The sequence below is a fragment of the Haliotis asinina genome, chromosome 12, assembly GCF_037392515.1.
Source record: "Haliotis asinina isolate JCU_RB_2024 chromosome 12, JCU_Hal_asi_v2, whole genome shotgun sequence".
NCBI lineage: Eukaryota > Metazoa > Mollusca > Gastropoda > Lepetellida > Haliotidae > Haliotis > Haliotis asinina.
This window is the reverse complement of record NC_090291.1, coordinates 31781514-31805428: the sequence shown is the minus strand read 5'-3', so window position 1 is coordinate 31805428 and position 23915 is coordinate 31781514. Positions and strand designations below refer to the sequence as shown.

General features: G+C 36.4%; 1 protein-coding gene across 2 annotated transcripts in view; it reads left to right on the top strand.

Moving 5' to 3' along the window:
* Positions 1-623: 623 nt before the first annotated feature.
* LOC137257670 (adenylate cyclase type 2-like) overlaps positions 624-23915 on the top strand; it is a 43597-nt gene continuing 20305 nt past the window's right edge. For both annotated transcript variants that reach the window (XM_067795030.1, XM_067795029.1), the window contains exons 1-6: positions 624-695; positions 2502-2758; positions 18108-18257; positions 18836-19183; positions 19872-20021; positions 20497-20633. In XM_067795030.1, coding sequence (XP_067651131.1) covers positions 2612-2758; positions 18108-18257; positions 18836-19183; positions 19872-20021; positions 20497-20633 — 932 coding nt within the window. In that variant the 5' untranslated portion in view covers positions 624-695; positions 2502-2611. The remainder of the gene's footprint in view (positions 696-2501; positions 2759-18107; positions 18258-18835; positions 19184-19871; positions 20022-20496; positions 20634-23915) is intronic.

Here is a 23915-nt window from a genome sequence, read left to right as displayed (position 1 = left end):
ACTTTTTAGAATGATTCATACAAGCCTTAGCAAGCATAGCTGATAGATGTGTGTTAAAACATCATGCTGTACTTTGAAAATACTAAAGATTTGGAAGAAATGTTTGCATTTCACAAACATGTCTTCAAAATATTAATCAGGTGTTTCAGGAAGAAGATCTTAATTTTTTCCTCTTTTATAGATCTTTTCTCTCTTATTTAATGCAGTTTTCACAACCACAAAGCTGTAAACAGGTCTGTAGAAAATGAAAGTAATTGCTGGTGATATGCTTAAGTTGGGGTTTAATGACAGCTTCGGAAGATTTCGATTTCATAGGTGGGCCGTTAATAAAGCTAATTACCAGAAACTGAGGCAGTTATGTATCGTCTCAAACACTGAAACTAATCAATTATAGTATGTTAGGTATCTGTATCTTCTTAATTAAAGCAAAAAGATTTTCTAGGCATTACTAGCTGAATAATGTAAGTCTTTGAGGGTGACTGTCAGACAGAGTTCATTAATATTGAATCAGTTGTTAGGGAGATTCTGTCCATCAGCCTAGTGGTTGTCAGTCGCTTCTGTCAGGAAAGAACAACATAATTGTGTTTAAAACTTTTTGTTTGCAGATTGAAATTATTCTGAATGGTACCAGGAAAGGAAGCACAATGTTTGATTTAACTGATGGGACCATCAACAGCGGAGACATAGCTTGAAAGGTAAAAAGATAAAGATGGAGAATGTCATCAATCAAATAATATTCTTTGGTAATGATCATGATGTAATCATTGTTATATATGTTACTCAAAAGAAGATAAGGAACACTTGACTCTCATTTTATGTAACTATTTATAGTCTGTCATGCGAGACAGGCTGTTACTAAGTGATATGAAAGAATATGATGGCCTTCAAATTCTTCAGTATATTGCAGAGAGTGAGTGTGGACTTATGTTGCTTTTAGCAATATTCCAGCAATATCACAATGAGGAACACCAGAAATGGGCTTCATACATTGTACATCAAACTCTTGGGTGTGACAAGAAAATGTTTTAGCCCTCAACTGCCCCTCAGAATAGTATAGAAACATTTTATCATCATCATCAGCAGCAGCAGCAGTGGCAGCAGCAGCAGCATGATCTCAGTTGTTGATGTCATCATCGTCATCATCATTGTTGCCATGATCATCATCATCATCATCATCGTCATCATCATCATCATCATCATCATCATCATGTTTGTTGTCATCATATCATTGCAATTGTTGATGTCATCATCATCATCATCGTCATCATCATCATCATCATCATCATCATGTTTGTTGTCATCATATCATTGCAATTGTTGATGTCATCATCATCATCGTCATCATCATCATCATCATCATCATCATCATCATCATGTTTGTTGTCATCATGTCATTGCAATTGTTGATGTCATCATGATCATCACCATCCATTATCTGTCTTCTCTTGTTAGAATTCTGATACAAAATATGCCGTCCATGTAAGCATCAACATGATTCAGCTTAAAAAATGGATCATGGCGATCACACCATGACAGCTTGCTGATTCTGGTACATGACGTGATGGTACAGATAGTTGCTAAAACATTAACCTGTGATACTCCTGGACTGCACTCAATAATTCAGAGACCCCAATGATTCATCTAGAATAATGTGTTACACAAAACAACAGTCACTCACACATCACTCTTATTGTTGTTGTCATCAGGTTGCTTGTTTTCATGACCCATACATTCAGAGAAATGGGTCAGGTCAGGCTTTGATCTTTCATTCACTAAGCTGCTGGCGTAACCATGAAGAGTTATGCCCCCTGGAGATACCATCTTTAGTCAGTGCAGGAACTCCTCGAGGACATCAATGTATAAGTGCACTAGGGATTCAGGACAAATCTTCATGTGTTATCTGATTATCAATAACAATAATAAATGTTTATGTTTATGTTTGTGCATGTGTGCATGAGTGAACAGAAGACTGACACCTCAACTAGAGACAGTATCATGTTCTGAAATTTAAACTTCCTAAGTGTTCTAGGGATGCTAACAAAATTTTGTTTTTCCATACTTTATTGTCTGACATATGATTATCCAAGAGAGTTAGGGGCAGTGGTTAAAGTGATTGCTTGTCACGCTGAAGGCCCAGGTTCGATTTCCCACATGTGTATGATATGTGAAGCCAATTTCTGGTGTCCTCAACCATGATATTTATTGACTCAGTAAGTCAGGAAAAGCTGACTGTTCTTGTTTTTGTTTATTTGGGAGGCAGGTGTACTGATTAATTGTTCTGATATATTCTTGAAATATTTCACGTAATACAGTACACAAAACAAGATTATTAAGATTGCAATCATTACACATACATTTGACCGTCTGCCACTTTCTGCATGGCCTACCTGAATGTTACATCACATAGCATAAGAGGCATGTTGTTCATCTCAACACAAAATAGAGTCAAGATGAAAAAAACATATTTGTAGCATTCCAATAATTCATTTTATTTACCACAGATACAAGCAAATCACTTCCATGTCAAGAAGTTGTTTTGAATGAACAGCAAAGGTCAAGGACTTTCCTCTGGGGATTCCAAGTGTCCAATCTGCCTCTCCGCATTCTCACAATGGAAGTCACGAGCCCGAAGGCATGTGAGAGTTTTTTCAGCCTCACATCAGTTGCCGGCAGCCGAACTCAGCTGGTCAAGGGGGCAGAGGAAGAGAGCACTGCCAGAAAATCTTCCTCTGAAGACGTCCCCCTCAAAGAGATGAAGGTAAACTCAGGTTCTACTTGTTGCATTTTCTTCTGGAATTAGTATGGAACTTAAATGAGTGGAGGATGCAAAAAGTAATTTTCAATATCTTCATGTGAAAATGCTTAACTTAATAAGGAGGAAAGCTGAGGCGGTTCACAGGAATTTTCTCCAAGGCTATTAATGTTGAGAACATTTTGTGAGAGCTTAAGAGATTTTGATAGAATCTGTGGAAATAACTGTGGCACAAATTCTTGATGTTTTCACCATTTATGTGCCATTTTGGTAGATCAAGGACCATGTACAGGTATTCCAATATGCCAATCTTTTCACCAAGACAACTGAAATTGTTTCATTGATTTATTGATTACAGATAAGGTATTGCTTACTATTATGAAATGGAATGACAATTTTTATGACATTGTTTTGAATTTCCTGATTTTTTGTTTTGATGGAGAATGTAGTTGTTGTTCATACAGATACAATACAGATATATTATCTGTGTTGTGGTCGTTAGATGTTTTAAGTAAACAACATACTCAAAGACTGCTAACTTAGAGGGACAGAACACCCAGTGATTGACAGCAACCCAACATCAAACTGTTCTATCAATGTGTTGCTCAATGACAGATGGTGAAAAAGGACTCATTTGAGGTTTCTTATGGAGGGAGTTTTCATGTTGACTTTTTATTTTAATATGCAACAAAATCCTCTGAAATGGGAAGAAGTCTCTACTAAAACTAGTGTTTGTTGTGTGACTCCTTTATACATCACACACAAGTGTTCATGAATCACCATCAAATAGTGTTTGTTAAATAAGGAGTTTATAATGCCTCAAATGTCAGAAACAGATACCAAGGAATGTGAAGTTTTCACTTGAGCAAACACACGGGCATTTCGTACGAGTGAGTGATCAAGTGGGTGAGTTTAGTTTTATGCCTCTCTAAGCAATATTCTAGCTATAACGCGGCAATCTGTAAATAATCAAGCCAGACCAGACAATCCAGTGATCAACAGCATAAGCATTGATCTGCACAACTGGGAACTGACAACATGTGTCAGACAAGTCAGCAGACTGATCACCTGATCATGTTGGTCACCTCTTACAACAAGCATGGGTTACTGAAGGCCAGTATTCTAACCCAGACCCAGATGACAGCAAGGGTTTGGGTCAGTTGTTCATTTACCTCAGCTGAGTAGGCCAGTGGTTAGAGTGTTTACTCATCATGCCAAGGACCAAGGTTCGATGCAAAGTAATAAACACATTTCTGGTGTCCAAGTAGTCATATTGCTGGGAGAAATTTGTCAAGCAACGTTAATCTGTAATCATTGACTCATTCCTGATTGCACATGAAAAGTTTGGAAATGTAAACACCAAAATTTGGAGCCCTTGAAACAATGCTCAACTAGAATTAAAAGTCTGATATTGGAGTTCATCGTTCTTGCTGTGCAATGTTGTCATAGCTTGTGGTCACTGGAAATGTTTGAGCACCAATTTAAGCATGTTTCTTTATTGTTTAATGCCGCACTCAGAAACATTCCAGCTACATGGCAGTAGTCTGTAAATAATCGAGTCTGAACCAGACAATTCAGTGATTAACATCATGAGCATTGATCTATGCAACTGGGATATGATGACATGTTTCAACCAAATCAGAAAATCTGACCACCTGATCAACTGATCCCATTAGTCGCCTTTTACAACAAACATGAGTTGCTGAAGAGCAGTTCTAATACAGATCTTCATGAGTAATTTAAACCGGAAACAGATAAGCTCATTGCTCTTTTTTTTCTTTTGCATTTTGGTAAATCAATGCACATAAATGACTATTTAACAATTACTAAACAGCATCAGGTCATTAATATACATCATTAACTTCAACTCTGTTGTGAAATGACCGTGTATTAATTTCCCACCCTAGGCAGAATTTCTGTTTCGTAAATGATGTGGTATTATTTTAATTTCTAATTGATGTAGAAATTCTGCAAACTTCATGCTACTTGTGTTGCTTTTCTACAATGAAATATCACCATGTTTTCTCACAACTATACATGTTTCAGTACATCAAAGGCTACATACAGACCTGTGAATATCTGGCCTAGAGTTAGTCTTCAGTAGCCCATTACTTGGTTGAAACATGTCATCATATCCCAGATGTTCATGCTGTGATCCCAATTGAGAAGACTGATGCTCAGGCCAGACCAGTTTTATTTCATGTTTTACAGATCCGCCGGTCATATTTTTCAAGAATGAGTTTAAGAATAACCATTAATTTTCCCCACTTAAAAAATAAAATCCTAATGTTAATGTGATATAGGTGAAATACTCTTGAAAAAAGTGTGAAACCTAAACTCACTCAACCTATTTTTAGTTGATATGAACAAACCTATAGAGTCAACATGGAAACCTCATGTGGGTTTTTCCTTTGACTGGTGATTTTTTATTTTCTTTTTCCACCCTGCGTTTAGGTTTTCTGAGGACAAAAATCCCTCAAACAAGAAAAATAATTGATGTGGCCTCGTGATGTTGATCACTGAATTGAGTGGCCCAGACTCAGTTACTAAGAGGCCATCACCATATACTTGGAATATTGTTGATCGCAGCATTTAACACCATACCAAACTGTGCACATGGTCTCTGTCCTTACACATTGATCCAGAACATTTCATCGCAGGTCACATCCTAACGACCTTTACAACGTTTGATTGACAGGCTGTAAATGTCAATCAGAAAGCCTTGAGGTTGAATAATTAGAAAACACAATCACACTTCGACTTTCACGATCCATGACTGGTCAGATGACAGGTCATTCTGACGTTGCCCATGTAATGAGATCTTTGTGTAGCGACACAGAACACTGCAATGTGATTTTAATGAGGTTGCAATTTGTGCATAGTCTTTGATATACTAAACATGTATATTAGCAAGAAAACAATTGATTTCATCTGTAAAGTGATGAATTGGTGGTATGTCAATTAGAGGTGATGCACATTAAAAGGTGAGAATATACGGACGTCAGTTTCTGTTTTATGATGGCAAAGATGTTCTGGGGTATATTTTCACTCATTGACCTGAATGCAGGTGTAAGAATATACTCAGGGTATAAGAGTGTACTCACCATTTGTCAGTAAAGTGATGCTCTAAAAACTTTAGCATCAACAGAGAGCACTGAGATTGTGAAAATGAAATATTTTTTGTTAGGTACTCAGCAAGATTTGCAAAGTTTGTGTGTGGAATTGACCTCAAATTTTTAAATCCTTCATCCAACTCAATACTGAAAATGATGGGAAAGACTTTTTTTATATAAATTAATTTTGTCTGTTTTCATCTTATCATCACTATATGAAGAAACTGGGGAAGTTTTGGAATTTGATTTTATGTCTGAATGATTGGAAACATTTAGGTATAAAATTGTAATCCCCTCCTTCTATTAATCTCGGGAGACTTCAGAGGCCACCATATCTATGAATCACCCCCACTTCTACTGACATTCTACCCTGCTTCTAAAACAACCCACCCACCCCCTCTACTGATCCTCTCTTCAACCCCTCCTCTTTTAAGTAACAAATAAAAGTCAAAAGATCAAACAAAGATCATGGCTTTGGAAAAATGCATTTGAGATGAAGGACATTTCAAATGAAAACAATTTGTATTGATATAAAAACTGAAATTTCTAATTGTCTGTAAAACTGGATATTAAAACAAGTGACAATGCTGTGTAACATTGCGAAAATTTCATTCCATAGGAACCATTTTTTCTACACATTGCATTAATGTATATTACTGTTTCTTATCATAATTCCACTTCATTTCCTAGCAGCTGCAATTTGATATAGATTAATACCTGTCATTATGAAAACATGTCATAACACAGGAAGCAGTGTGAACAACAACACCCTGAAAAGTAAATTTCTTTCACAAATTTAAGAAACAAATCTAACACTGACTATACTAATATGGAGACAATATATCAGGACACAGTCATCTCAACAGCAGCATGTTTCGTGTATATACACTACCTATTGATAGTATAGACTCACTTAAAATGCTCACTTTATCATGTGTATGTATGTATATATGGTTAGACCCATAGAAGGTCCAGGTTAGAATAGGGCTTCAGCATCCCACGCTTCCCGTAAAAGGCAACTATGCTTGTCATAAGAGGCGACTAACGGAATCAGGTGGTCAGTCTCACTGACTTGGTTGACACATGTCATCGGTTTCCAAATGCACAGATCAATACACATGCTGTTGATCACTGGATTGTCTGGACTCGATAATTTACAGACCACTGCCATGTAGCTGGAATACTGCTCAATGTGGTGTAAAACTAAACTCACTCACTCGTATATATGGTTACATCAAAGATGAATTTCTCCACTAATGTAGTGGAACCAACTGCAAACATTAGGCAGATGAAGTGCAAAAGGACCATGTATCAAAATGCTGAAAAGCATGTGCAAATATCATGCATGTGTACAGCTGTATTTTGAAATAAATTTTTGTAAAGTATTGGCCAATTTTCACAGGGTTTCAACATTTTGAACTCATGACAATAATCTTTTCAACATTACGAATTTGGTTTTACAATGTATCTGCTGAGTTGATGTGTAAACAGCACCTTCACCTTCAAACACCTTGGAATAATTTGTAAAATGAAGCTTAGAAAGTTGAATGAAGTAAGCGGCTACATTTACACTAGTGGGTTAAAACTTTTGATTGGAAGTATATTTTGTGCATATACCTTGCACATAATCGTCTTCTTTGAGGATAAGTATACAGTTTGATAATAAAGCTTCACATTGCCATAGAAATTCGATCTAGAACATAAAACATGCATTTCTTCCTGGAGAGGGGAATTTAGAGTTTGATCTTGGTTAGGGAATATAAAATGTTTATATCCTACAGGAGACCACAAATAGTATTGAATTTTGGAGAATTTCAGCACAGGCCACTGCAGTTCTTAGTGTTGTTCACAGTTGGAAACAAAATTAAAGCTTGTGGCAGTGGTCACAAATGTTTCTTTTATGCCTTGGAATGCCAAGATCTGGTTATTTATATTTTATAATTCATGGTCTATATTGAACAAAATATTACAGAAAGATATTTTAGTATTTTATCCCAGACAGAATATTGGAGCTTTTATTGGCAGTCTGAGATGTTGGTAGTTTGTGAACTTACCGATCTAACAAGGAAAATGATATATGTCATAATCTAATTCTGTCATTCATTGTTGCCTTTAATTAAATGTCATTAAGATCTAATCAAGCTTTAAATTATAATGTTTTTTTGTTAGTTCTATGATTAGGCACTAACAGAATTGTTTAAATTAATTCACAATGATTAAACATTGTAATTTCTATATTTGGTTCTGATAGAACAGTGTGACAAAAAAGTCTGTTGCTATTTGGATTTAAAACCGTAATCTGAGTCACCAAAGAGGATTCCTAGTGATCGATGTCATGAGCATGAGTCTACACAGTTGGGAAACAACAAGTGTTTGCCAAGTCAGCAAGCCTAACCACCCCATCCCATTAGTCACCTCTTACTTGACACTTGAATATATTTAAGATATGCTCATTAAACAATGTTGTTTATGCATTTATATGTGCTATGATTTATCTGAATCTGATGGTTTATACAGATCAGAACTGGATAGCCTAACTAACCATTTCAACAATTAGACAACAGGCATTACACAGCTCAGTAATTAATTTTTAGTAATCAGGCATTTGAAATTTGGCGGAGAACCCTAGTGATTACAATATTGCTCAGGTTCAATTGCCTACATGGGTACAATGTGTGAAGCCCATTTCTGGTGTCCCCTGTGATGATATTGCTGGAATATTGTTAAAAGTGGCTTAAAACTAAACTCACTCACTCTATGCATTCCATGGCAGCGTTAAAGTGTGATCACCTAATCTAAATAAATGATGAGTTGTTTCTTGAAATGTTAAAGTTCATAAATTTTCCACAATTTTTAAGCATCTTGATTCAGAAGTTTTAATTTTATTAAATTAATTTCATGTTGCACTAAAACATGATTTCAGTCATACAGCTGTTTAGGTGTATGAAATGGCAGGGTGTGAAAATTGTCAGCAGCAAAATAATACCACAAATTCTGTCACATGCTCTCATGGTCAGTCATATAAACTTGAGGTAGTCGGAATCAAATATCTGATTTTAATGACACTGTACATGAAACTCACTTCTGGTGGCTTATGAGTCTCTAAAACGAACTCCCAGAAATACTTTGTATATCTATTAATAACCCACATAGTATCTAAAATAGTTTCCTAAGATGTTGCCCATATTAATCTTACTAGTAGGGTCCAATTTGGGGCCAATAACTATGATTTCATAATATTTCAGCAGGATGATTAGCACTCTTGGATATGTGCAAGATACTCCATTTAAATTTGGCCAATTTTTATGCTCACATCAAACAGACAGGACTGCAGATGATAGGTATTGATCTTAGACAGAAGTCTTCAGAGACCTAAAGCTCAACCCAGATCATGAAAATGTCAATTCCAACTTAAGCAATATCATTCTAAAAGCTGTTTTTCCCAGATAATTGAAGGTGGTATTTTATTGATATTTTAACCAACTGGGGTCTTTCAGAAATATGATGAAATATGATGCAGCTGCCAAAATGTATTATGCTACATTTTTGCTTCTGACATTTTAGAAGGTATACTGGCATTTCCTATTCTCTCAGTACTTACGGATATCGGTTGAAAAAAAAATACAAACAGTTCTTATCGTATGAATGCTTGTTGTTATTAAATAAAGAGATCCCCCTCTAACATCTGCAGCTATCAACTGCTTGATTCATCAATTGTATTACTACTCTTGAGCTCGATGAAAAACAAAAAACAAGGTCATCTGCCATTGATTTTATGATCGAGGTGTCTCCCATTCTCGCGCCATAACAAGGAAGTAATGTTATAAAGTGTAAGGAAGAGGAATACTGTCAGAAAGGGTGGGAAAAAGTTATGTGCAAGCTGGTAAATACTCACCAATATTCATTACATTGCAAAATTTTGATCATTCGCAGATTTGGGCCACTTCCTAGTTGCTGGTCAGTGATGTAAACAACCGCTAACTATCACCCATCGGCGATCTCAGCAGAAAACATGTATACCATGAGAATAGGAGAAAGCCCTATATTTCAAGATTGTTATGTTATAAATAACAACATGTTACCAGTGAAGCGCTTTGATATTTGTAGATTTAACCATGTTTAATTTGAAGTCTTTGAAGTGCATTTAGAAGTAATACACATAAAAGACTTCCACGATCAGATGTTTTGGCTGGTTGATTTTTTTTATCCAAATTGTATATTTCAATGTTCATGATGTCAATCACTAGGTTGCCCAATCCTCCATATACTTAGAATATTGCTGAGTAGAATGTTTAAACATAAATTAACTATTTCTTAACAGTTGACACAGCATTTTAGAGTTATAACAATGTGCCATACATGAGGAATGCCTATTGTAGCAAGACATCTTACAGTCACAGGGGCTAGGCTCATCGAGGATGACGATCTTGAATCTTGGATGCAAATTCAGATGATGATGATATTGTTCCAGGATGCTAAATGGGATACCACCCTGAAAAACACATTATGAACCCAGAAAACACTATATTCTCATCTGATCTTTTACAAGGTCCACTGTTTAGTTGTCAAAATTCTAAGATCATAAATTGTTGTGTGTTTTGTCTGTTATTTACCAGCTTTACTGAACTGTGATAAAAATTCAATATTCTCTCACATCAATTTTTTAACACATTCCTCGCAATACACACCTGACAATGTCTGTATCATTTATATCTTGCCAACACTCTTTTTGCAGACTGAAAATTCTGTAGATACATACATGCTCTTCCAAGGTCTAGATTTTCTAAGCTCTCTTAGTGCTAAGATAGCCATAAGTGCCATATGTTAACATTAACTTACGACTAACTTAGCGATAAGAGAGTTTTGAAAATCTAGGCCCTGGACAGCAAAAGTGCAGAGACTTGTGAATTGTTAAGCACAAAATCATGGCTATGAGTTGTAAATAAGTCATTGCCTGACAGTATCTATAAGCCTGTCAATAGACCACAAGTCAATATTTTAATACAAACCCCTAACTGATTCCTGACATTTGTTATTGATCTTCAAAAACACAAATCGCTCACTGTGCAAATGTCACATTCGTGTGATTGTATAGATCTACAGCATTATCTATCATTTATAGTGCAAGTGTATTTTAGGATGGTAAATAACAAGAATTAGGATTTGACATTTATATTTAACATGCCATGTTGTGTTTATTCCTAATATTTACCCATTCAGACTGTATCCCATAAATCACTTGTGTGATAACATTATTATCATCTAATGTCATTTTGATTTTTTGATTTATGTTTAACACTACACACAGAAATATTCCAGCTGTTTGTATATAATCAAATTTAGACAAGAATGAAATCATGAGCATCAATCTACACATTTGGGATACAATTTCATGCTTAAACAAGCCAGCGAGCTTGAGCACCTAATCATGTTGTTCACCTCTTAAAACAAGCATTGGCTGCTGAAGACCAAAGGTACCTGGTTTTTCACAGAAGAGTCAGGTTGAGACACAGTTGGCATGATTCCTACAGAGTAATTTCCCTTTGCTAAAGGGAGGCTACTCTTGTCTATGAGATGTCTGTATGTTTGAAATGACTAAGACTGCCAGGCTGTCATAACTTTATGAAATGCAATCAGATGTGTCACAAATCAGCAGAATTGAAAAATTAAAATATTTAAACCAAAACAGACTATTATAAATTCTAGAAAGGATCCTTTACTGCAGAGGGCTACATCAGTTCAGTTAATATTTATGAAATCAGATCCCTTTGTCATCCTCACTGGCAGTGCTGATAACAATTACAATTTTCCGAATTAAGAATGTTCGAATGTACTAAAATTAACAAACCATTTGTTATCTAAGATCAATTTCCATAGAAAAGATCGTAGGGACTGTACATAATTGCTAGGGGGGTAATGGTGACATTTATGGAGAGGCCTGTACAATTTGAGGTGCTCCCACCCCTCCTAAAATTATGCACAAGGGACCCACACTTCACATAAGTTTTAAGTATAATTTTTAAATATTTCTATGTACAAAATTGTTAACTCACCCCCAAACAAACAAACTAAAAATTAATGACACCCATACCTCCCAAGAACAAAATGGATGAACCCCCTTTAAAATCATCATCCCCGGTTATATATTGTCAGTGGTCCCTCAGCTCAAATTAGGATGTGATGATGATGATGACAACTAAGCTTTAACATAAAATTATAACAATCCAAGCCCCAAGATCACTTCATGGTAGATGAATTTCTTTCCCAGTTTTATAGACTTACAGCAGTTTTCCACATGACAAAGGACAGAACACATAAACATGGTGTCATCATTATGCAGTGGTAGTTGTACTAGAGAACTTTTTTATTAAACTCTCTTGAACATGTCACATGAATAATTTATCAAAAGAAACAATAACAATTTGTTGAAAAATATTTTCAGAGTAACAAATCATATTTATTCTTTGATTCCATTTAAATGATTTCTAAATGCATAAAAAATTTACGATCTTGCGAAAATTATGCTTGATGTCAAGGAATTCTGTCAAATTCTGTGACACTTCAAACTGAAAGGAGACTGGTCTACATTTTAAATTCCCAGATGACGTCATATCCTGAAAAATAATAATCACTAAATTTACATAAAGCCAAAGAGCTTACAAGTTCCTCTTGTAGTTAGGACCAAAGTTATCTTCAAGGGGAAAAGGCTATTCTGAAGTATATCATTCTCTGTCATCCATGATTATAAATGTTTTATATTTCTATTATTGTATTCCTATTAGGTCAATCCACTTAGAATCAGAGCCATGTTTCAAGAATGTGTCTCTTCTGTCTATTTGTGAGTGCCATGACACATCAATGGCTGAAAGTCTTGAATATTTCACTTAGGGAAAAAGAGAACAGGCACTGACATCAATGGCTTCTCTTGAAAGTTCCTAGTTAGGTGTTATGGCAATTTAAATATTCAAAACAGATGTTGTTTTAGATGTATTGTTTGAAATGCTAAATGAAGAATTTGAAACGTTGCAAAATATCCAAATTATATTTAAGAAAAAATGGAAATTCTGCCTTTGTTGTTTTAAGTAGTGGAATGCTGCAAGTCATGGTGCATTGGGGTGAAGAATGACTGTTAGGGGTTAACATTTAAATTTTCTGTGGGGGCTTGGGTTGTTGGTGAGAGATGGAGTGGTGAATGTTATGAATTTGGTTTTAGTATCCATGCGCTGACCCTGTAATTGATGGTTTTCAGTCAAAGAAAACCAAAAGCTGTGAAATGAAAACAAAGCTTTGGTTTGTTGGTTGATCTGTTGTTTTAAACACTGCATGATGCAATATTCCAGCTTTATGGCAGTGGTCTGTTCATGATTGAGTCTGGACCTGACAATCCAGTGATCAACAACATGAGTATTGATCTGTATCTTTGGTATACAATGAAATGTGTCAAACAGGCAGCAAACCTGACCATCGGATACCATCAGTTGCCTCAGTCAATCAATCAATTTTATTCCTTTACAAGGTGAATGAGATTATCAAGGAGTAAGTAGATACTCCTCAAATGAGAATAGAGAAGGTAACACCCAAACATTCTCACCTTTTATCTCTAAAGTGATGTCCTCAAAACTTTGCATATCAACAGAAATCACTGAGCACAGCTTTCATTTTTGATGGAATCTTATTATAAATTTAATTATGTCTGATATCCCCTGACTCACAACATTGAGTAAATGGACCTGACAAATTCTTAACCCCGGTTCCATTTATCTGTTTTGATAGCTCAGTAACTACTCTTGTACACAGACAGATGAGATAGTACTCTCGTCACACTTTAAGGATTTGTGGTAATGATTTGTGCTTTCTAATTTGTGAGAGCCTAGAGATTTGTTATCATCCTGTGATGCATGTTGCTTTGAGCAGAATATATGTTCAATGAGAGCAAAACAATTAGACAGTTGTGCCTCCCAATAACACTGTGTACAAGATTGCAGATTAAGTTAAACCATGGGGCAATGATAGGCTCCCATAAAAGTCCTGATGTTTCTCATGTGATTAAATGTTGATTGTGAGAGTATGGCGATGACCTAATAAAATGAATGCCCAGTCGACTGTGTACACTGTTTGTTTTGTTTGTTAAAAAGCAGATCTCATTGGGATCTGACTCATGACATTGTCAACTGAACTTTAATTGTTGAACAATTATTTGCCATATTGATGTTTCATATGTTGACACCGAAACTGTTGTTTGAGTAAATACATGAGATCAGCTCTGTGAGATTTTAAGAGTATCATCTGAGGATTATCATAATTATGGCTATTATCATAATCATCATCATAATCAGTTTTCCTGTTCATAATAATAAGAAGAATAATAAGTGAAGCTAGCAGGAATCAAGAAGGTGATAAATGGAAAATCAAAGACTACCATTACTCATGGTACAGGGTCCTGTGAGCCACTCTTAGGAGTTTGTGGTAGAAGCGTGTAAAGCTGAAGAGATTTCTGCTGGAGGCTGAAGACATTGTATGTCTTCCCATGAAGAAGACAAAGGCGATGTGTGATCAGACTTTTTGCGTGGTTTACACAATCCTGACATGACAAGACAGCCATTTCTGGTCAGATCATGGGGATTCAAGTCCAAGATTTCAAGGATATTAATGGACTAGATGATCTATTCAAGGCCATCGCAGACAAGGGTGCTTTCTACTGTGTGTTGCAATGAAGTTACACTCTTTAACATTTAATGAAATGCCAGCCTGGGAACCAGGAATTCTGATTTGCATCAACTGCATGACCTGATCTGGTCTAATCCACAAAATGTTCATAGCACTGCGCATAAGTTGATGATAAACAAGAAAGTTATATAATGTTACACATGCTCTGTGAACTGGGACCCTGGACTTGAAACATGTCAACAATTTCAGAGACTGACCTGTATTTCCAGATGCTGCCTAGGAGGGCTATGAAAATGCCTGAAGACAAACCTTAATTAAACGTGATCTGTCAACTACATTAAACATGATATGATTTTCCAACGGCATTATGCCTTGATTGAACATTATCTGCCTACTGCATTCCAAGTAAATTAAACATTATCTGCCAACTGCATTCTACTTTGATTAAACATTATCTGCCAACTTCATTCTACCTTGATTAAACATTATCTGCCAACTTCATTTTACCTTGATTAAACATTATCTGCCAACTGCATCCTACCTTAATTAAACATTATCTGCCAACTGCATTCTACTTTGATTAAACATTATCTGCCTACTGCCTTCTAAGTTAATTAAACATTATCTGCCAACTGCATCCTACCTTAATTAAACATTATCTGCCAACTGCATTCTACTTTGATTAAACATTATCTGCCAACTTCATTCTACCTTGATTAAACATTATCTGCCAACTGCATTCTACCTTGATTAAACATTATCTGCCAACTGCATTCTACCTTGATTAAACATTATCTGCCAACTTCATTCTACCTTGATTAAACATTATCTGCAAACTGCATTCTACTTTAATTAAACATTATCTGCCAACTGCATTCTACCTTGATTAAACATTATCTGCCAACTTCATTCTACTTTGATTAAACATTATCTGCCAACTTCATTCTACCTTGATTAAACATTATCTGCCAACTGCATTCTACTTTAATTAAACATTATCTGCCAACTGCATTCTACCTTGATTAAACATTATCTGCCAACTGCATTCTACTTTAATTAAACATTATCTGCCAACTGCATTCTATGTTGATTAAACATGATTTGCCATTTGTTGGAGACCACCTCTTCAGACTGTGATAGACCATGTTACAATAACCTACCTATCAGACTAGGATAAGATTCATCATTATTTCTGACAAGTAGGCAATATTTTGTCATTTCATTAAGCTCCAGTCACTGAGTCAAGTAAAACACCATTAAATTGCCCATTGTTCATGGTCATGGGTTATTGACCTTTGGCGATGGTCATGGGTTATTGCCCTTTGTTCATGGTCATGGGTTATTGACCTTTGGCGATGGTCATGGGTTATTGACCTTTGGCGATGGTCATGGGTTATTGACCTTTGTTCATGGTCATGGGTTGCATAAAAATTGACAACAGACACAGCAAAATAGATTAGTGCATGAACAGGGATGTAGAAAAAGTCCAAATAAAAATGTTGATCATGTAACAATAAGTTATCACTGAGACTGCTACTAGCAGTTATGCAGTTTAATGACTGTGATGGTAATGATACACAATAACAGTAACTGATCTGCAACAATATCATAACATGGTATTAATAATAATATGTAAGTGTCTGGGACACCCATGTGGTAGTCTGAAAATTAAGAGTATGTGTCCCAGAGACCCTTAAATATAATATTCAAGGTGAATCCCTGGAACAGTGATTGTACAGTTAGTTACATAGTTTTAGCAATGCTCAAACAATATCTTTTGAAGTCACCAATAATCACAACACATGCTGAAATGGAACCATGGTTTTGTATGCTTGATATTCTGGGATAGGGTCCTTGAATTCACTTTTACCAGTAGCAATTTGTCCAAAAAAGAAATACTGGAAAAATAAACTATTTGATTTAAAATATTTTATTCGAAAAATAAGAGAATGTTTTTTCATGCCCCAACTATGACAAATATGGGTGGCGACCAATTCTAATACATCTTTAGTTGTCATTTTTCCATGTTCATCTCTTCTGTATTTTATTTCTGTATCTTTACTTGTGGATATCCTGAAAATGTGGCTCAGCTTGGATGTTGGTATGATGACTGCAGTGAGTTATTTAAATTTTGTAGAGCATACAACAAGCTTCTGTTAAGATTGTTATAAATGTGTCACAAGGTTACAATGAAAAAACACTTGGCTGACAGAAGACTCCACAGCACTACTTCCATTAAAAATATTTTTTTGTTGCAAAATGGGGTTCAGTCTGTTGTCTGACATGTAACACCTCGTGTTTGATAATTTGACTTTTAGCATGTGATTCTCAGCTGTATAGTGTCATGTTCATAAAGGATAGACTATGAAAGTATCTCAGTGCCCAGAAGTTGCACAGTCTATACATGATCCTTGACAAATGAGAGTATTACATCTCTATTCTATAACCATGGGCATTAATTATGAATCTAGGTTTTGCAATAATGTTTAACCTATATTGTTAGATGTTCATAAAATGCATATGCATGAAATATTTGAATGTATCAGTAAAATGGTGTCAGGCAGAAAATAATAAACCATATACACTTTGTTGCATAACTAAGTCGATAACTATCTCATTCATGCAATGTCTGAACATGTAACCAAATAACCAATGTAACCAATTTGCATACATCATTATCCAGTGATATAAATTAACATTACCCTAAAATAGCATTGTCTACACTACTTAATCATCTTCAAAAGATAGTAACAGCATAATGCACATATATATTCTTCAAAACAAGTCGGGAAGCCTGAATTTTCAATTGGATAGGATGTATAAGCATTAAAAAACTTTTCAAAGACAGACATCTAATTAATGTACTACCATTTCTTTTCATCACCAACCCTAAACACAATGAATGCATTCACAACGTGAACAACACTGCAGCCCCCAAAATGTGCATGGGATGTTATTCTTGATTTAGACATTTTTCAAGAGGGTTGATAAATCACCGTAGATCATTGATTTTGGCAATCATCTTACATTACAAGTTGTTAATGTTGGTTTCTTGCAGGTTTTTTTTTTGTTTAAAAATGAAAATCTTAAGAATGAAGATTTTTATGGATATCAACTTCTTCTCTCATAAAGAAGTTGATATCCATAAAAATCTTCATTCTTATGTATTTTCACTTCTAAATGACATTCAAAGACTTAATGAAAATCTTACACAAGCAAATTTCATGTCATACACCAATCGTATATTTTCTGAAACAACCAATTGATATTCACCAGTTAGTAGGGACTTACAGGAAAAATACAACCCTGTGTCCTCCTTCCCATATCGTAATAAAATCCAGTGATCAACTGCATGAACATTGATCTATGCAATTCAGATATGATAACATGTGTCAAGCAAGTCAGTGTGTCTGACCACCTCCTGTGTTTCATGTCATGTTACTGGTCTGACTGAATGTGATTGAACTTTACTCTCAATAGACGTTTGGTCCAAACAGGTTATTATAACAAAATGTCACCGAATACCCTCAGGTCAGTGATGATGCCAACAAGTTACATCTCTTTTCTGGTTGCAGATTTCTTTCAAGGAGTTAGACTTGGAGGAGATGTACCATCAATACAGTATCCAAATCAAACAGCCTCTTATCGTTATGTACCTCGGCCTGGATGTTGCAGTGTCTATCATAATGATCATCATCCATCTAGCACACGGAAACGTCCACGAGGTAGGGGAGACAACCATATGTCAACCAAAATATTAACTCTCTGAGATTGCTCAGTTAAAAAACAACATTGACAACTGATCATTTAACCCCTAGTCTATTGACAAACACCTTCAGAGGGAACTTACACAGATGTCACTTCAAAAATGTATTGAATGTGTTCATCAACTTCCTAAAGCAAGGGAGTTGACTGATAGCAAAATTTCCTTTTTTGCAATTGCTGTTGATGAATGCTTAGTCCATGCTAAAAACAAATTCCTTTTAAATTGAGAAGGATAAGGTGTAAAGGACTGTGAAACTGACTACAATTGCTGAATGTTGCAAGAATTTTATGGCATGATTGTATTGTTATCAGAAAGCAAAACTAATACAGTCAAGGAACTGAGAGACATGAAGCATTAACAAAATCGTAATATGGATAAAAAATGAATCAGTGATCCAGGGCAAAATTTTTTCAAGCACTCTTTGTGTTAAGATAGTCATTAAGTTAATGTTAATGTATGGCATATACAACTATCTTAGCGCTAAGAGAGTTTCAATAATCTAGGCCCTGATGTGTACCTCTCCTATTTCTGTTTCAGAGTCCTTCCCAGACTGCCCAAGTGTCCATATTAGGCTGTGGTGTTCTGTTGAAGGTGTTCCTGATTGTGTTCACCACCCTGAAGAAGATCTACCAGCAACACACCTCTCTCCTTTCAGCTGCTGTGTGGCTCTCCATACTATCACTCATGTCCCTCTACTTTAGCTTCAGCCCCCATCGCACCCCTGCTGATGACATGCCTGTCATGTTCTATATTACCTTGGTGGGCTATATGGTCCTGCCATTGTCCAAAAAATGGTCGTTTGCAGTTGGATCTCTGTCTTTGGTCCTGGAGCTTGTATTGTCCGGGGTTCTGTCTGATAGATTGACTCAGCATCTACCACAACAGGTTTGTAGGACAATGTCTACCAGTGAGTGAGTGAGTGAGTGAGTGAGTGAGTGAGTGAGTGAGTGAGTGAGTGAGTGAGTGAGTGAGTGAGTGAGTGAGTGAGTGAGTGAGTGAGTGAGTGAGTGAGTGAGTGAGTGAGTGAGTGAGTGAGTGAGTGAGTGAGTCACTCAGTTTTACTCTGCGTTTTAGCAATATTTGAGCAATACCACTGCTGGGGACACTAGAAATGAACTTCACATATTTTTCCCATGTGGGGAATCAAACAGAGGCCTTCAGCATGATATGTGAACATTTCAGTCAACAGGCTCTGGACATATATAATTTGAAAGAAACAAATAATTCCATTCAAATTGAAAACGAGCCCCAGTGAGATGGGAGATTCAGAACCTGGGAACATCAAGACTTGATCATTTAGGGCTTTAATTTTGCAGAAGTGGTTGAGTGGATGGATCAATGATGCAGTTCAGAGACTATGAAACAAGTGAGAAAGGCAGTCATATTGTAAATCTGTGACCTTGACCTCTATCATTTCATTAGTTGTCATGGTAACTATATTTAAAATACTACCTACCTACGTATATTGTATAACTAAGCTATGTATTATCATGTTATTATTACTTATAGCACATTATGTTTAAGATTTCTGGCGCATGATTCAAAGGTGATTATCTTCCATTTTCATCCTCAGCTTGTTGCTAATGCTGTGATGCTTCTGTGTGCCACGCTGGTTGGTCTGTACCACAAGTCGCTGTCTGATCTGGCTCACCGTCGGGCATTCCTTGATGCCAGGAACTCTGTAGAGTCAAGCATCAAACTGGAAAGAGAGAAGAAACAGCAGGTGAGGAGGTCTAGTGACATCAACATAGAACTCATGTCTTTGTCATGTTATGCTAGGGTTAGGGAATCTTCATAAGCAACACATGGCCAATCTGCCATGCTGGGTCAGGACTTAAACATGTGCAGTGCTAACACAGGGCTAATTTCTTTGTCATTTTATTTACCAGAAAAATACTTTAAAAACAAAAGACTTTTAATGTCAGATGGTCTCACAAAGCCATTTGAAATTCTTGCCTCTGAATATTTTGAATGCTAATAATGTTATTGGAATAATGTGATCCCTGGACTTCCAGTTTAATGGTTCTGAAATGAGGTAACACTGAATTGTCTACAAAGAGTATGCGTAAATATGATAGGTAACTCATGGTTTTGATTTTTGGCCTGAAAGCATGAGTTTGTTTTGCTTTAGTTGGTACCAGAATTGGCAAAGTCTGTGTTCCTGGAATGGTTGAGATGCTGATGTTTGTGGTCCTCAGGAGGAGCTTCTGATCAGCTGCATCCCTAGCAATCTGATGAACCAGATGAAGGAGGATCTGCAGAAGCAGATGATGAGCAAGGCACCCAAACCCTCCCCCTTCCAGGACTTATATGTGCAGCACTACACAGATGTCAGGTGAGTCCTGCACTACACAAGTGTCAGGTGGGTCCTGCACTACACAGGTGTCAGGTGAATCCAGTACTACTTGAATGTCAGACGAGTCCTGCACTGCACAGATGTCAGGTGAGTCCAGTACTACACAGATGTCAGGTGGGTCCATTTCTATACAGATGTCAGGTGAGTCCAGTACTACACAGATGCAAGTGCCACACAGATGTCAGGTGAGTCCAGTACTACACAGATGTCAGGTGGGTCCATTTCTATACAGATGTCAGGTGAGTCCAGTACTACACAGATGCAAGTGCCACACAGATGTCAGGTGAGTCCATTACTATACGGATGTCGAGTGAGTTCAGTACTACACAGATGTCAGGTGAGCCCTGCACTACAAGGGTGTCAGGTGAGTCGTGCACTATACACATGTCAGGTGAGTCCAGTGAGTACTATACACCTGTCAAGTGAGTCTTGCACAGAAGACATGCTAGGTGAGTCAGTACTATACACATATCAGGTGAGTTCTGCACTACTCAGATGTCAGAAGAGTCCTGTACTTAAATGATGTCACACAATTTACACTCAAGCACATCGCTATGTGAATGCAGTAAATGAAAATCCCACTACACCTCACCAAACCCCTTTACATATTTACCTATCATTTCATAAAGTGATCCAGAGCCCAACAACCTTTTTTCAATAGGTACATACTTTCAGAATTAAATTCTTAACATTCCATATCTGAAGAATTCTAATTCTGAATAGTTAAGTTTAAAAAGAAATCTCCAAACTTCACATGAACTAAATCCCGTTAATATCTTTCCCGTAGAATGTCTCCAAAGAGAACCGTTATCATCAGCAACCCCATTACTGTTCCAGTCAATCAATAACTGTTCCAAACCCTCGAAAGAACCTATTGTTTTACTCCTGGATTGGACAAACACTACTTCATCACCTTTATTTACTGATGTGCACCACATAAATGACCTGTACCAGTTGGCTGATGCACATGTCACCAATATCTGCTGACTGGTGTACATTGCACCAATACCCCTGTCTATATGTATTGTATCAGCTGGCTAGTGTATATATCTATTATGTCTGCAGATGTATATTGCACTACACAACCCTACAACACAAATCGGTTTCTCTAACTAGGTCAGTGAAACAATAGCTCCACCATGTACTGCAATATCCCCCCCCCCCCAATCTTTCCCCTTCCCCCAGGGGGATGTGGTATCTGTATCTCACCAACAGCTTGTGAATCATCATTAATTCAGTGCAGCGGTTGATTACAACCACACCTAATTAGGCTAGATATATTGCTGCTGTTTCAGGTAGACTTCTCTTTTTGAAGTTTACAGATTCATTTACAAGTAACTAACTAGAAACACAGAAAATGACATTTTGTCAAAATGAATACATATACATTGGTTGAATGGAGGTTCTTTCCATGAAAGAGTTATTGATTTTGTAAACCACACTCCCTATGCCATTGTGATTACTGTAGACAGCATGGTTGATTTGTCTAGAAAAGACAAAGAGGAAGTACAGGAGCACATACATTCAGCAGGATCTAAGCCCATGTAACTTGCCAACCTTGCTCTTGATAATATCAGAACTATGCAAGTGGTCATGAATTAGATCATATGAATTATACAGATGGAAATTATCTTTTCCTATCATTCTGACTACTGGTATGCGCAGGATTGTTGCTTAAAAAATATTTGTGACAATGAAAGTCCTTGAATTTATTGCTCTCTAAATCATCCATTTATACTAATGATCAGTGTGATGTTAATTGATAGATAATGAATGGAAACTTGTAACAAATGTCTGTTAGGAATTGGTGATCTATAACTGGGTGTTGGGGCTGTATTATATTTAGGTGATGTCCCTTTCCCACAACATTTTTTAAGCCTGCACAAAAACATTCTTCTTTTTGCTTCCTCTTCTTGCCACTTCTTTTTGTTTCTTCTTCTGGCTTCTTTGCCTTCTTTTTGTTGTTTTTTTTCTTCTCCTGGCTTTTTTGCCTCCTTCTTGCTTCTTCTTCTTCTGGCTTGTTCACCTTCTTCTTGTTTCTTCTTCTGGCTTGTTCACCTTCTTCTTGTTTCTTCTCCTTCATGTTTCTTCTTCTTCTGGCTTCATTGTCTTCTTACTTCTTTTTCTTCTGGCCTTTTGTCTTCTTGCTTCTGCTTCTGGTTTCTTTTTCTTCTTATGGCTTCTTCGCCTTATTTCTACTTTTTTTACTGACTTCTTTGCCTTCTTCTTGCTTCTTCCTGTAGCCTCTTTGCCTTCTTGCCTCTTTTTGTCTCTTCCTTTTCTTCTGGCTTCCTCACCTGCTTCTGGCTTCTTCTCCTTTTATTCTCTGCCCTTCATATCCTTTTCTTCTTCTTCCCCTTATTTTCCTCTTATCCTCCTGCTATATCTTCTTCCTTTTCTTCTTCTACTCCACTTTAATAAACTGTAAGTAAAGTTTACATTTATAAAAATTTCTATAAATTTTTACTGTCCAATCCCCACAGGCAAATATATATAGTGAATAGTCTTTGCAACTACATCCTTTTGCTGTGCTCTTTTGTCATGATTTCAATCTGTCTAATAAAATAGCACTTACAAGCTATTATCACTTCTAGACCCATGAAGATCTGGTCTTTTGCTTGTCATAAACAACGACTAATGGGATCAGGTGGTCAGGCTCACTGACCTGGTTTACATGTGTCATAGTATACCATTGGTGCAGATCACTAGATTGTCTGGTTGAGACTGAATTATTTACAGCCCGACACCATTTATTTGGAAGATTGCACAGTGAGGGATTCAACAACAAATAAAAACATCTGTATTACACTACTTAGTGGATGCATGTAGATATACATATTCACAGATGATGACGGAAGGTGGTATATATGTTACAGTTAATCTGTCAAACCGATCATTTGATCAAAGGGCTGAAAGAAAAACGATCAGTGATTTGATCAAATGACTGAAACAATTAGTGATTTGGTCAAAAGACTAAAACAAACAGACTAAAATTTTGTGACCAATGATTTGACCAAGTGACTAAATCGTGTAAGTTAAAAAATGAAACCCACAAAAATATAAACTGAACACTTTATTTATCCCGTTTCAGCAGAGAGCTTTGCATTACTTGTTTTGACAAGTGAGACTTGAATGACACCAGCTGTTGTACAGAAGACTGTTCTTATAGCATTTCTTGGTTCAACATCTCTTGCTACCAGTACAGTTACACTTAATGAAATCCTGGCCTTTACCATGGCACAGTTACACTTATCGAAACCC